The sequence below is a fragment of the Balaenoptera ricei genome, chromosome 8 (genome assembly GCF_028023285.1).
Source record: "Balaenoptera ricei isolate mBalRic1 chromosome 8, mBalRic1.hap2, whole genome shotgun sequence".
In the NCBI taxonomy this organism is placed as follows: Eukaryota; Metazoa; Chordata; class Mammalia; order Artiodactyla; family Balaenopteridae; genus Balaenoptera; species Balaenoptera ricei.
Window position 1 is genome coordinate 65781794 of NC_082646.1, and position 13394 is coordinate 65795187.

Consider the following 13394-nt stretch of genomic DNA (forward strand, 5'->3'; position numbering starts at 1 on the left):
TCAAAATGACATACTGATATTTTACATAAAGTTCACCAAAGATAAGTAGTTCAGGTAAGCATGTACAAAGCGAGCAGTAAGTCACCATGACCCACATACAGAGTTGGGAAAGAATGCGAATCTTTTAAGAAGTTACATTGCTAGCATCAGAAGAAAGGGAAAGAAGTGATCTTCACAGTTGAGCAGGCACTCCCACCTTTGGGGAGCTCTGGTTAACGTGTAATGCAGATGCACACCGCACATCAGGGAGGGAGGGAAGAGGCCCAAACGGGCAGAGAGAATTTTATGTTTAAATTTTCTCGTCCTGCCTTAAAGTATACATTTTATTTCATCACTCTCCATTACTCAAACTGGTTTTGACAGAAAATGAGTTCCTTCTATGGAATTTCTTTTCACTGAAAATGTTCCATCTTAAACGATACATCACTCATCTGAACACCCTTTATCAAACCCTTTACTTTAGATTCATACAGGGAGAATTCCAAATCCCAAGTCCTGAAATGCTTTATAGAATCCATTCGTTCTTTAAAACACTTCAGATCCTGCTTTATCGAGGGAGAAATTTTGAGGCAGAACTTTAGCTCCCAGTTCGAGGAGCCCTCTTTTTTTGATATGTCCAATAAAAACTGCATACTGAGGGCCCTCGCCTCACTCCCTGTCTGCTTCTTTTCATCTAGCAGCCTATTCAGTTCTCTGCAGCACTCTCCCCCCCGCCAGCTGGCTCAGGTCCTCTTCCACCAGGTAGGACATGGCATGAAAAAATTCCTATAAGCTAATGCGGTAAAAGCTGTACTTCTGGATGTCAAGTCCCTCTTGGTAACTGTTGCTGCTCATGAAAGCAGCAAGGCTGAGCCCATCTAAACTGTGCTTCCTGAGGTCACCTTCTTCAAACACGATGCCCTCAGCTGCCAAGGGGCACAACCCCTCAGGACCTTGTCCTGGGTAAGCTCAGAGCAGACCCCAAGAGCACTGTGGGGCAAGAAGGTGGCGACGTAGGCCATGAAGATGTCAGTGCAATTACCGGGCATCTCCAAGACCTCTCTGCCTTGCTCTATCTGCCCCTTCAGCCAGGAGCAGACCACGCAGCAAATGCCTAGAACCTGACATGCTTTGTTAGAAAACATCATTTCTTTGTACAATGTCAAGGGCATTTCTGGCTTGCTCCTCATCTGTGAAGTAGGAGTTGAAATACCTCCTCCTCTCAGCCTTCTCTGAGGATGTGGACATGGTGTGGTTGTCTCAGCAAGGACTCCAAATTTCACAAAGCCAGCACCCAGGTGGTGATGAGAAGGGCGGACCTGGGAGCATTAGCATTCCTCCCCATCAGAAGGTGCAGCACATCCTCCGTGGGACTGGACCTCGGCCTCTTCAACCTCTCTGCAAAGGGCCCCTCTGCAGCTCATCGCAGTCATCCAGGATGAACAGGAGCCATTCCGGCTGCATCAGAATCTCTATGATGGGCGCTTGATTTTCCCCACAACGCCAGAAGAGGAGCTGGTCCAGTCTGCCCTCCGGCAGCAGGACCACTTCTCTGCAGCTCACATAAAAGACATCATCCAGCTGGCCCGGGTACAGGGTGCCAGTGGCCCAGTCCAGCACCATTTTCTGGCCAGTGTTGTCTTACCCATGCCAGCCGACCCCTGTAGCACCACTATGGGTGGGACCTGGGAGGACTTTCCCCCTGGATCTAATAGAGCCTCCACTGTAACAGAGTAACAGTGGGCTGGGGCAGACAGGCAGATGACGCTGGGCTCCCTGAGCTGGGCGTGGCCACCAGGAGCAGCTGGTTGTAGCCTCCCTGACGCCCCCTTCTTGCCGCTCCTCTAGGCCATGCACATGCTCTCGGTACACTTCTCCATAATCTGCGCTATACAAGTGAGGTGTTAGGGGTGAGATGGGAATAAAAAGAGACAGACTCCGGCCTCTGCCCTTTGGTTTCATCTTCTGTGCCCCAGAACTTGTATCTCTCTGAAAGTTATACTTCTAGGGGCATGGGGAGGGACCGCTGCTCGTGTGTATGAGGGTGTGTATGCATGTGAGATGTGCACGTGCCCATCTGTACGAGTGTGCGAGGGTATGTTCTGTGTGTGTGGGGGTGTCCGTGGGGTGTGAGTGAATGCTTATTTCCCCATGTGCTCACGGCAGCGTGCTAGGGACACTTGTGTATTTTTGTGTGGGGAAGGCGTGTCAGTGTGCAACGGCACGTGTGTTTGTAAGACTATGTATACATGCAAAAGTCACTGTGTGTGTGAATGTCTGAATGTTCATGTGAAATGTCCCCGTGTGAGATGGTGAGGACAGAGAGAGGAGAAAGGAAAGGGAAGCTGGAGAATGGGGATGTCACAGGAGCCTGTTCCTGGTAAAGATCAAGCCAGATGCTAAAGATAAACCAGCTTCTGAGCAGGAGCGCCCCAACTCTGAGTCTATGGAACCCTCCCGTCTCTACGTCAGAGGAGCTGTCAGGCCTGAAAGGACCCTGTGGAGGGAGCACAGGCATGGACAGACCCTCCATCCTCCCCAGGCACCCACTAGAAGGGATGGGGGCTGCTTAGGCGGCATGCCCACCTCGCCCTCTAGTGGGCATCAGTCTGCTGGCTCCTTGAGAGAGCAGGATGCAGGGGCAGGCGGTCCTCCGTGAGAAGCAGCCTGAGCTGCCTGCACGAGAGAAGCTGGGGAAAGGCCTGAGCCCACTCCCTGAGACCGCTTCCTCTGGTCAGCAGAAGCCCCCTCACCAACACCACCCCCAGCCTCTAAGCCCCATTTTTCATACTCTCCCCTCCTCTGGCATTACAGTCGGAGATAGGAGTTGGGACATTATGGCCATAAGATACCCTAGTCTTTCTATTAATAAATCCCCACCCTCAGCTCAGGCCCTCCACCTGGCAGTGGTCAGAGCCTTCAGCTGGAGGCCACTAGGACCCTCAGGCACTGGGGCTCCCAGGCAAGGGCAGAGGGCAAGAGCAAGAGAAGGCATGAATTACAGGTTATGCGGGGGGTGGGGAGTGTCTCAAAATGTCACGGGGGAAGGAGAGTCCGGGGCCACCCCGACCTCCTCTCTCCCCTGCTTCACTCACCGTTCAGACACGTGGCTGAGCTAGTCCACGAGCTCCAACAGGTTCATGGCTGTCAAGACCTTGAGCACCACTTTCACAGCCTCCTGGGCTCCACACATTTAGATCAGCCATGGAGCCAGATCCACCCGACTCAGACCCTCCATCTCCTCTCGGGCCAGGTGGCCCTGGCCCTCCAGCAGGCTTCCATCCTGTAAGTGGAACTTCAATAGCTCGAAGTTATTGTCCTCAAGGTCACTCAAGGCCCCGAGCAATGCCTTCTGGGGGGTTGCAGGCCAGGGTCATGGTGTTCAAGGTGAAGGGTCGAGTTCAGACCAGTGACCTGGAGAAGAGGTAAGGGGAGGGAAGAGCAGGTTGAGGACCCCTCAGCCTGCCCTGCTGTCTGGGTGCTGGGCAAGCCGCTGAGCACAGGCCAGGGAGACACACACCAGGCACATACAAAGTTCCAAGAAAGGTGAGCAGATGAAACACATGCAATTTTCCTAGTCGGTCCTCTCTTTGTCTCTCTGTCAAGTGACGTGTGATTGTGCCAGCAAATAAGTAGGAAGGTGTGCGAGTGTGTTGATAACTCTCTCTCTCTCTCTCTCTCTGTCTCTCCTTTCCTCCCTCTTCCTGTTCATCAGGCTCTGTATGCCTCCTAAGACAATTTGGTGAAGAAAACAAATTATTTTTAAGTTTTAGAAGTGACCCCTCACCAGCTGTGTGAACTGTCAGAGCTGGTGCGTACCTGCTGGGACTACAGAAGTACGGCAAGGAGGTAAAAAATCTCTACTCATCAGCCCATTGGCCTCATGCCTCAGAGCTCAAGGAACTCAGCCACACACCGATTGCAAAGCTGGACGTCTTCTAATTCAGAGAAGGAGACCAGTTCAAATAATGATAGGAGAAATGGCCACTTTGTGCCAGGTGATTTACAAATATTAGCCGATTTGATCACCACAGAAATTGTCCCAGGTATCACTCCAGATGAGAAATTTGACAGTCAGAGAATGTTCCAAAGCTACACCAGTGTGCAAAGATGTAGGATTTAAATTGTGGCTTATGACCTGGGTAGATAGAGAGAGACACAAAAAGATGAAAAGACAAAGACAGAAGACAGACTCAGAAACCAGGTAGTTAGGCTAAATGCTACCCAAAATAGGAAACATTTGGATACTAAAGAAGGAGAGAAAAGAGAGCAGGCTCTTGAGTTGTGCTTAAAATATAGAATATGTTGGCAGGCTGGTGGTCTTCAGAAGAAGAAAAGCAACAACTGATAGAAAGCTTTCAGAGTGCAGAATTACACCCGTGATCTATAGCCAATGGGGAATCTATCTGAGTAGCAAAATGTCTGAGTGTGAGCAAAAAGTATCTGGGAACAAGGAAAGTTGCTGAGAGTCAAATGTCAAGAGTTCTGACTACACATCAAAAGAAGAGAGAAAATTTTAGGACTATGTTAGGATGCAGGGACTTTGGGTGCAAGTCATAGGGCAGTTTGGAAACACAGGCCTGTTGATGCAAGAGCAATTGACAATAAAGCCTCAGCCTCCTCTGAAAATCTTTGCTGTTGGTGGAGCTAATTCAGGAAATAGCAAGAGAAGACAGCACCAGAGCCTGCCAAGGCAGCGTGCAGTCTAGGCTATGTAGCCGGTTTAGACTTGGAGAGCTGTGGGTGAGGCAGGGATGACTCAGCTCCCTGATGCAGGAGCCTGACAGGCAAGGTCCTGGGGACTGAGCTGAAACAGATCCCTTTTTCTGATCAGAGAGCTTCCAAAGCCAAACCTGGGTCCACTTAGCCCAAAGCCACTAGTTCACTTCTGCCTGGTGGTGCTGGAATTAAAAGGATGGGTGTGACCCCCTGACACCTACCCTTTGATACCCAACAGGCCCTAGTACACGTGAGGCTGGAACAGATGAAGGACCCCCTGAACCCCGGAGAAGCACAAACACACATTCCATCTGATCAGCAGAGGAAAACTTGACCTCATTCCTCGATATATTAAAGTTGAGAAACAAGGGATGGGCTGAAAGGATGAACTCACCTGTCGCCAAGAGAAAAAGAGCCCAGCGGCCCCTCCATCTCCCTCTCTGAAGCCCAAGACTCTTCTACAACTGGACTCCAGGCAGCCTGGGCAGTTTGACTCGAGAGGCAAAGGAATGGGGCACTGTCACCACCACGTCCTTCACCATGTCTCCATTTTTTAAGTTGTTGAAACCACTGGAGGATGTGCACCACCAAAATGAAAAGGAGGAAGACGGGAGCCCCATGAAACAGGAATCCAAACAAGGAGAAAACAAGTTCTAGAAGGCAGCCAATCAGAGGGCCTAGACAGCTGACAGGCCAGAAGGAGAGACAGGAGACAGAATTCTCAGAGACACCGTCTTGAAGGAAAAAAAGGACTGACAGATGAAATGATGCTCCTGGCCTTCTGAAAGATCCTACTGAGAAGCTCTCTGGAGGCATGTAAAAACTAACAATAAGGACCAAGAGAACCAGACAAATGGATGAAATAAGGAAATTACTAGCTCTAGGAAAAACAAAAAAATAAAAAGAAGAAAAGAAGAACAAAAAATATTACCAGCTCTAGTGAAAACAGAAAATAAGAAAGACAGAAGTGACATAATAGTAAACTACAACACTCAGGTGTGAATGATGTTTGCATAGAAATAATAACACAACCATTAAATATTGATCTAACTAAAATGTATAATATAACCATATCGAAAGGATAGTGGTAGAATGTTCTGGCATAGGAAGTCAATAGGTAATGCCTAAAATTGATGACTCAAAATGTAGCAGTAGACTGTATTATTTAGAAGTGCAGAGATGTAAGAAGAAACAATTAATATCTAAAGTAGTTGTTTCGGGGAAGAGGGCCTGGGGGAAGTGGGGAAGGATAGACCAGGGAACTGGTGTACTGGGAGCTTATTGACTAATGCTAATTGACTTTTTAAACTATGCTAATTGACTAAATGACTAATTTGCTAATTGACTTTTTAAACTATGAGCACGTATTAGTCTGATAAAATAAAAATGAACAAAGAAAGAATAGGAGGTAAAGAAGTGAAAATAATAATACTGTGTTGCAGATATGAAAGCTGCTAGGAGACTAAATCTTAGCTCTCATCACAAGGAAAAAAAACTCCATAACTATGTGTGGTGATGGATGTTAACTAAACTTATTGTGGTGATCATTTCGCAATATATGCAAATATTGTGTCATTATGTCATACACCTGAACCTAATATAATGCTGTGTGTCAACTATACCTCAATAATAAAAGAAAGGAAAGGAAAGGAGAAAGGGAGGGAGGACGGAAAGAAGAAAGAGAGAAAGGAATGAAGGGAGGGAGGAAAGCAGGAAGGAAGGAAAAGAAAAGAGGGAAAGAAATAAAGAAGTTAACATGTATAGACAAATCTTTTAGGAAGCTTGGTAACAAAAGGAATTAGAGAGCTAGAGAGCTCGGGAGGTGATGTGGGAGATGTAGGGTCAAGAGAAGGTCTTGTTTGTTTTAACACAGGTGGGGATGGAAAAGATTAGAATGCTGACAAAAGCATCAATAGAGGGGTCAGGTTAGAAATGCAGGCGAGAGAGAAGCACCAAGGGCGGGAACGGAGAACATGGACTGAGATAAGATTCAAAGTGAAGGCGAAAGATTGGCTTTGACAGGAGGGTGGAGGGAACATCCTATATCCATGCCTGAGGAGCGAGAGGGGTTCACAGAGCAAGGAGGGTCTGTGGGGTTTGTGGTTAGACAATGAGGGTAATCATGTCTGATGGTCCCATATTCTCGATGAAGCATGAGTCGGAGCATCTGCTAAGGGTGAGAGGTCTAGGTGGAGAGGGAAGAAGCCCTGGGAGCCTCCCTCCTGTGCACCTTTCCTCCCGCTCCAAGGCTCCTGTGCCCAGCGCTCAGCGAGTTCTCCCAGAGTCCAGGAGAACAGGCAGGAATGGGAATCGGTCTCTCCCAGAGCCTTAGCCCAGCTGAGGCCAGAGACAGAAGCAAGATAGCAAAGAACCGAGCCCAAAAGGGAATGACACAGTCACATAGATCACGTGACAGAGAGAGCAGAGCAGAGAGGTCACTTCCTGCAAAGGGTCTGCCTCCCCTGCAAAGCTCCAGGGCTGGAGATCAGGGGGCCAGGACCTGAGAGCCACACCTGAAGAAACGATAGAAGTGAGATGCAGCCATCCAATTTTAACTGGAGCATGGAGGCAGAAAATGAAATGAGGCCTCCCTCCCTGTTAACCCTGGCCTGGCCCGTGGGCGGGACTGATAACTGAAGCGACTGTGTCCCAAAAAGGAGACCGTGGGCGGAAACAGTCAGAGATACAAAGAGATGCAAGACACAGAAAGTCAGAGAGAGACAGACAGGAAGCAGTTGATGGGTATGGGTCTCTCTCACATACACACACACATTTATATAGTCTCTCCATAAATAAGGGTTTTTTGACAGCAAACTCCCAAGAAACAAGGGTAACCAGAACTATGTGTGGAGGAATTGGCATTTCTGAGTCAAGCTACCGGAGTTCCCTGGTATTATGATCTCTCCCCACCCACGGAGGCAGATACCAAGGCGAAGCTGAGTACACATCTTCACCCTCCTGCCCCCAGGCCTCTTTCTTTCTTTTTTTTTTTTTTTAATTTATTTTTATTTTTGGCTGTGTTGGGTCTTGTTTCTGTGCGAGGGCTTTCTCTAGTTGCGGCGAGTGGGGGCCACTCTTCATCGCGGTGCGCGGGCCTCTCACTATCGCAGCCTCTCTTGTTGCGGAGCACAGGCTCCAGACGCGCAGGCTCAGTAGTTGTGGCTCACGGGCCTAGTTGCTCCGCAGCATGTGGGATCTTCCCAGACCAGGGCTCGAACCCATGTCCCCTGCATTGGCAGGCAGATTCTCAACCACTGCGCCACCAGGGAAGCCCCCCAGGCCTCTTTCTGCCTAACACAGGCAGGGCCCCAAGCCCAGTCCATCCTCCTATACAAGGAGCTCTTTGTGAAGATGAATGGTCACCACAATGGTCACCATCTTCTCCTTTGCACCCTGGTCAGTTCTGATGGAGGAAGCATGCAGAGTGGGTAAGCTTAAAGGTCCTCTTGAGACAGGAGCACCCACAGCCATTTGGAAGTATCTATCTCCTGTAGGAGAGGCTGTCTCTTCTCAAAAGTACTGCCACATGGCTTTGGAGGAGAAGACCTCCCCATTGATGGGGCAACAGATAACAAGATGGCTGTCAGTAAAACAGACAGGCTGGCAAAGCACACGATAAAATTGCAGTGGTCATCCGTAAAGTTGGACAACTCTGACATTTGCCTTCCACAGCATGTTCCTGAGTCCCTGGAGTGAAGGACAAGCCCTGCGTTCTCAATACCCATCTGTGTTCAGGCAGAGGGCGGTGCTGTGGCTTGTCCAGGGCTGCTGTCCTGGGGTTTGCTTGTAGGACTGAGGTAAACTTGATGAGGGTGCAGCCTGCAATAAAGGGCTTGTGTTGAGATGAAAGCGGGGGGCTTTACCCAAAAAGGCTAAATATAGCATCATCAATAAGTGGAGTGTGAAACTCAGTCAAAGAGAGAAGCTGGGGGTCACAGACAGAACCTGACATTAGGGGCAACACTCATGAATGAGAAAGGGAATTGAAGTTAGAGGGAAAGAAGTCAGTCTCCTCAGGGGATAGAAAGCAGAGACTGGGATGGGATGGGCAGGGTCTGACAGAGCTACATTGAGATACGAGACTAAGTTAACAGTTAATAACATCCCAAGTACACCACAGGCATGAACAAGGAGCCCCATGTTAATTCAGTCCCAGGGGCTGGAAGGAAGGAAGGAAGGAAAAAAGCAAGGAAAATGGAACTTGGGGGCCTGGAGAGGGGGGAGTCAGGGATGGGCTGAGGTTAACAAGCGAGAGAAAGAAGCTGCACTGACCCAAAACCAGGGGGAGGGAGGGAAGGCCAAAGGCAGGTGTAGAAACTAAGATGTGGATATCAGAAAACCGGAGAACCGAGAGAAGGGAGTGCCAAGCCAAGTAGGCAAGCAGGAGACTGGTCCTGGAGAGCCTGGGAGACAGGCAAGTGCTATAAGTGATGGGTCGCCTGGTCAGGCTGGCTTTGGACAGGGTGGCAGCCAGCTGACGGGGCTCAGTTGCCGTGGCTCAGTTGCTGTGAAAACACTCACCCATGCAGGAAGCAGGTCTGTGGCAGCCACAGAAAGTGCCTGCAGGCAGATGGCCTTAATGGCACTGAATTCCAGTGTAACAGAGGAATGTCCCGGGCTGGTGGGGCCTGGGTGAGGAGCGCAGCTTCCTGAAAACTGCCTGCGGTGGGCAGAGACAAACTGCTGGTGGGAGACAGCCCACCAGCCTGCCTGTGCCAGCCCCAGCCTGCAGAAGGACAGGGTGGTTGGCCACTAAGGTGCAGTTCCCGTGCAGCTCTAAGTCCCAGCTGCAGAGTTGAGAGGCCCTGGGGTGCCCCCTCGTGGTCCTCCCGTAGCTGGAACTGAAGCCAGGGCTCCCTTCACTCCAGCCGTCATTGCTATGGGGGATGGGTGCATCAAGCTACAAGCCCCACCTTTAACAAGAGCCTGCAGCTGTGAGCCTGGTCTTGTCAGGCAGGACTGTCAAGCACATTCCTCAGGACAGCCAGGACTACGTCTGACGCGGAAACTTATGTGTCAGTTTCACTGGGGCACAGGATCCCCAGATATTTGGTCAAACATTTTTCTGGGTGTGTCTGTGAGAGTGCTTTTGGGTGAATTGAACATTTAAATTGCTAGACTGAGTAAAGCAGATTGCCCTCTGTAATGCTGAAGGCTTGAATAGAACAAAAGGGCTGACCCTCTCTCAGGTAGGAGGGAACTCCCCCTGCCTGATTGTTGAGCAAGAACACTGATCTTTTCCTGCCTTCAGACTCAAACTGAAACATCGGCTCTTCTAGGGTCTGGAGTCTGCCAACTTGGGGGCTAGAAGTACACATCGGCTCTCCTGGTCTCCAGCTTGTCCACTGAAGATCTTGGGACTTCTCCGTCTCCATAATCACACAAGCCAATTCCTTATAATAAATACATATACTTCCTATTGGTTCCTCTGGAGAACCCTGACTAATACACCATATACCATGTGCACAGCACATTTCCCATACACAAGGGGACAGCCCATTTTCTCTCTCCCCATGCCTTCTGCCCTTTCCTGATAAACCTGGCCCCAGAGTTTGTGTTTATAGGGTTCAGCCTACCTAGATCCCTCAGTCAGCCACTGAAAAGCCAGCACTCGGATGTATGCATGCCCTTGTCCTGGCCAGTCAGCATCCCTGGGAAGACCACACCAATGATCCCTCTCCTCCTGCCCCTGAGCCATGTGGCTGGAGAAAAATCACAAAGGATGACCAGATCCTTGAGCTCTCTGGGCTCAGCTGGGTCCTCTGATAATTGTTCAAGGCCTTTGGCGGCCCACTCTTGGCTCCTCGTCCAAACACTGTCCACTCGCCCAAGGCTGAACCCCACGCTTGCCTTGCCATTTGACAGGAGCTCCTGCAACGTCCCTTCTCTCCCCGTCTCTAATCTTTCATCCATCCCTTTCTCTGTTCCTCCAAGACAGAAAGGTCTTTAGGCCACTGATATAAAGGCAAAGTTCTTGAGGTGCCGTGTCCACAGCCAACTCAAACCTACACATGGAGAAGAGGTCCCAAGGGTCTGCATGGTCATTTGGGGTCAGCAGCACTTCATCAGGGATGGTTCTCACCTCTGGCCTTCTTCCCATGGGATGATCTCAGGGGACCAGCCCTGGCTAAGGCAGACACCCCCTCAGGCCCCCAGAAGGGAGGCCACAGCCCAGGGCAGCCTCTCCAGCAGGTCCCTCATCCTGTGCAAGACCATCGCTCTTAATCAAGGCTTTTCCAATCAGGTCCTCCTTCCTGCCTTGTAGATAATTCCCCTTGTTTGCACTTGTATATTCAGTTGTTCTCTCTCCTCTAGATCCTTACCTTTGGTTTAAAATACACTTAAAACTCTTGCAGCCTAAATTGTCCCCATCTCAATCCTACTGTTTCCCCTGCTACTGCTTTAAATGTCTCCTTTCCTTCCCAGGCAGTTTCCTTGAGAGAGTAGCCAGTACTCACTACCATGAGTCAACCTGATCATTCTCTCACTCCCAAATTCTGGTTTCCATGCCCACCCCACCCTCAGTTCCACTGGCACTGCTCTTCCAGGGTTGGTAAAGATCCAAGTCATCAAATTCAAGGCTCACTTTTCAATCCTTTCTGGATACGCTGTTTACCTGAGTTTGGGGGAATGAAAAGAAAGAGTGTGTGCCCACCCAGAGTACTGACAGGGGAGCAGGATCATGTGAATTCTAACTAGAAAAGGTAGATCCAAGGAGAAAGCAGTTCTTGGGCACGAGAGTCAGGGCTAAGAAATCCAACTTCACTCATCCACCTTGCCAGCTGGATGCTGGCACTTGACCCAGCCAAGGGAGTGGACAAGTTCCCTGACAGGCAGATGTTATCATCCTCACCACACCAAGAAGGAAACTGAGGCTCAGGAAAAACAAACAAACAAACCTATAGATTGCCCAAAGTTACACAGGAAGTTAGGATCAGAGCTCCTTCCACACATAGTAATATGTCAATTATATGTCAATTATATGACATATATATGTCAATATGCCACAGCATAGCAACCTTGTAATACTAATAACTAACGTACTTCTGGCATATGCTAAGAACTTTACAGAGCATCACCTCATTTAATCCTCTCCCCAAGTACAGACTAGTATCTCCACCAGATCACTCTACACTTCTGCTTGCATGTCTAATCGACCTCTCAAGGGTGACACATCCCAAAGTGAGCTTGGGATCTTTTCCCCAAAACCTGCTCCACTTGTAGGTTTCAGCATCTCAATTGACAACAGCCTCTTCATACTAGTCGCTCAACACAAGGAGTCATCCTTGACTCCTCTCACACCTCACATACAATTTCTCAGAAAGTCCTATTGCCTCTACCCTCAGAATATGTCCATCATCTGCCTACTTCTCATCGCTTCCACTGCTGCTGTCGTGGTCCCAGCCACTCTCATTTCTCACTTAGATTACCTGGTAATCTAACATGTCTCTCTGCTCTTTTCTCTCTCACCTCGCTCTGCCGAGTAACCACTCCCCCTTTCTATTCTTCTCAAAGCAGCCAGCGTGATTCTTTTAAAACTAAGACAGAGCATGACCCTCCCGGCTCAAAACTCTATCTGACTCAGACTAAAACTCAAAGTCCTTACATGGCCTGCCCCCCAAGCCCTATGGAGGGGTCCATGTCCTGCTACTCCTCGCCTTGATCCTAACACTCCAGCCATGAAATAGCCTCAAACACACCAGGCCTGCTCCTGCCTTAAGGCCTTTGCACTCTGTTCCCTCTACCTGGAGGCTCTTCCCCCCAGTAATGGTCATACCCCTCGTCCCCTTTAAATCCACTCAAATCTCACATTCCCATTTTGACCTGCTCTAACTCCTCGCGACTCCTGATTTCCTCATTTTCAGCTACTTTTTCCTTTTTCATAGCACTTATCACCTAATAAATTCTATAATGTACTTATTTGTCTCTCTCCACTAGAATGTATACTTTTCAAGGACAGTGATCTTTGTTTTGTTCACTGATATATCCCAAGCTCCAAAAGAGCATCTGGCACATATTCAAATTGTTGAATGAATGACTCACTGCATTGACACCTTAGGATGCTGTCAAGAACAAAGTCCTTTTAAAGGCACCTTGGGGGCTTCCCTGGTGGCGCAGTGGTTGAGAGTCTGCCTGCCAATGCAGGGGACACGGGTTCGAGCCCTGGTCTGGGAAGATCCCACATGCCGCGGAGCAACTAGGCCCGTGAGCCACAACTACTGAGCCTGTGCGTCTGGAGCCTGTGCTCCGCAACAAGAGAGGCCGCGATAATGAGAGGCCCGCGCACCGCGATGAAGAGTAGTCCCCACTTGCCGCAACTAGAGAGAGCCCTCGCACAGAAACTAAGACCCAACACAGCCATAAATAAATAAACAAACAAACAAACAAACCCAAAGTTTAAAAAAAAAAAGGCACCTTGATGTCGATTATCCCGTTGAAGTACCAATTGAGACCCTTGCGCTACTCTCTGGCTCCATCTGGTGGCAGCTGTTTCTCTCCTCTCAGTGCGGTTCCAAGTTTACTCGGAACTACTTAGCTCGATTCTCACTGAGTGCGCATCGGACCGAAATCAAAGAGCACAAACGCAGAGCAGAAAATTGTAGCCGTGAGTAGCATCGTCAGAAACCAATAAGCACAAAGATCTAGTTCACGTGGTGCAGATTCAGCCTATCGTGCTCCTAATCTTTGCGAACTCA

The 13394-nt window shown here is 49.3% G+C and overlaps 1 protein-coding gene across 1 annotated transcript; it reads right to left on the bottom strand.

Annotated features, from left to right (window-relative positions):
• NLRP10 (NLR family pyrin domain containing 10) lies at window positions 1–3114 on the bottom strand (the record flags this gene model as incomplete). The annotated part of the gene is given in 11 exon segments (XM_059929921.1): window positions 1–400; window positions 402–710; window positions 712–923; window positions 926–1115; window positions 1117–1213; window positions 1215–1387; window positions 1390–1607; window positions 1610–1714; window positions 1717–1800; window positions 1803–1862; window positions 3075–3114. Coding segments are annotated over 11 exon segments (1557 nt in total), but the record flags the coding sequence as incomplete, so codon positions are not given.
• Between the last annotated feature and the right edge of the window lie 10280 nt (window positions 3115–13394).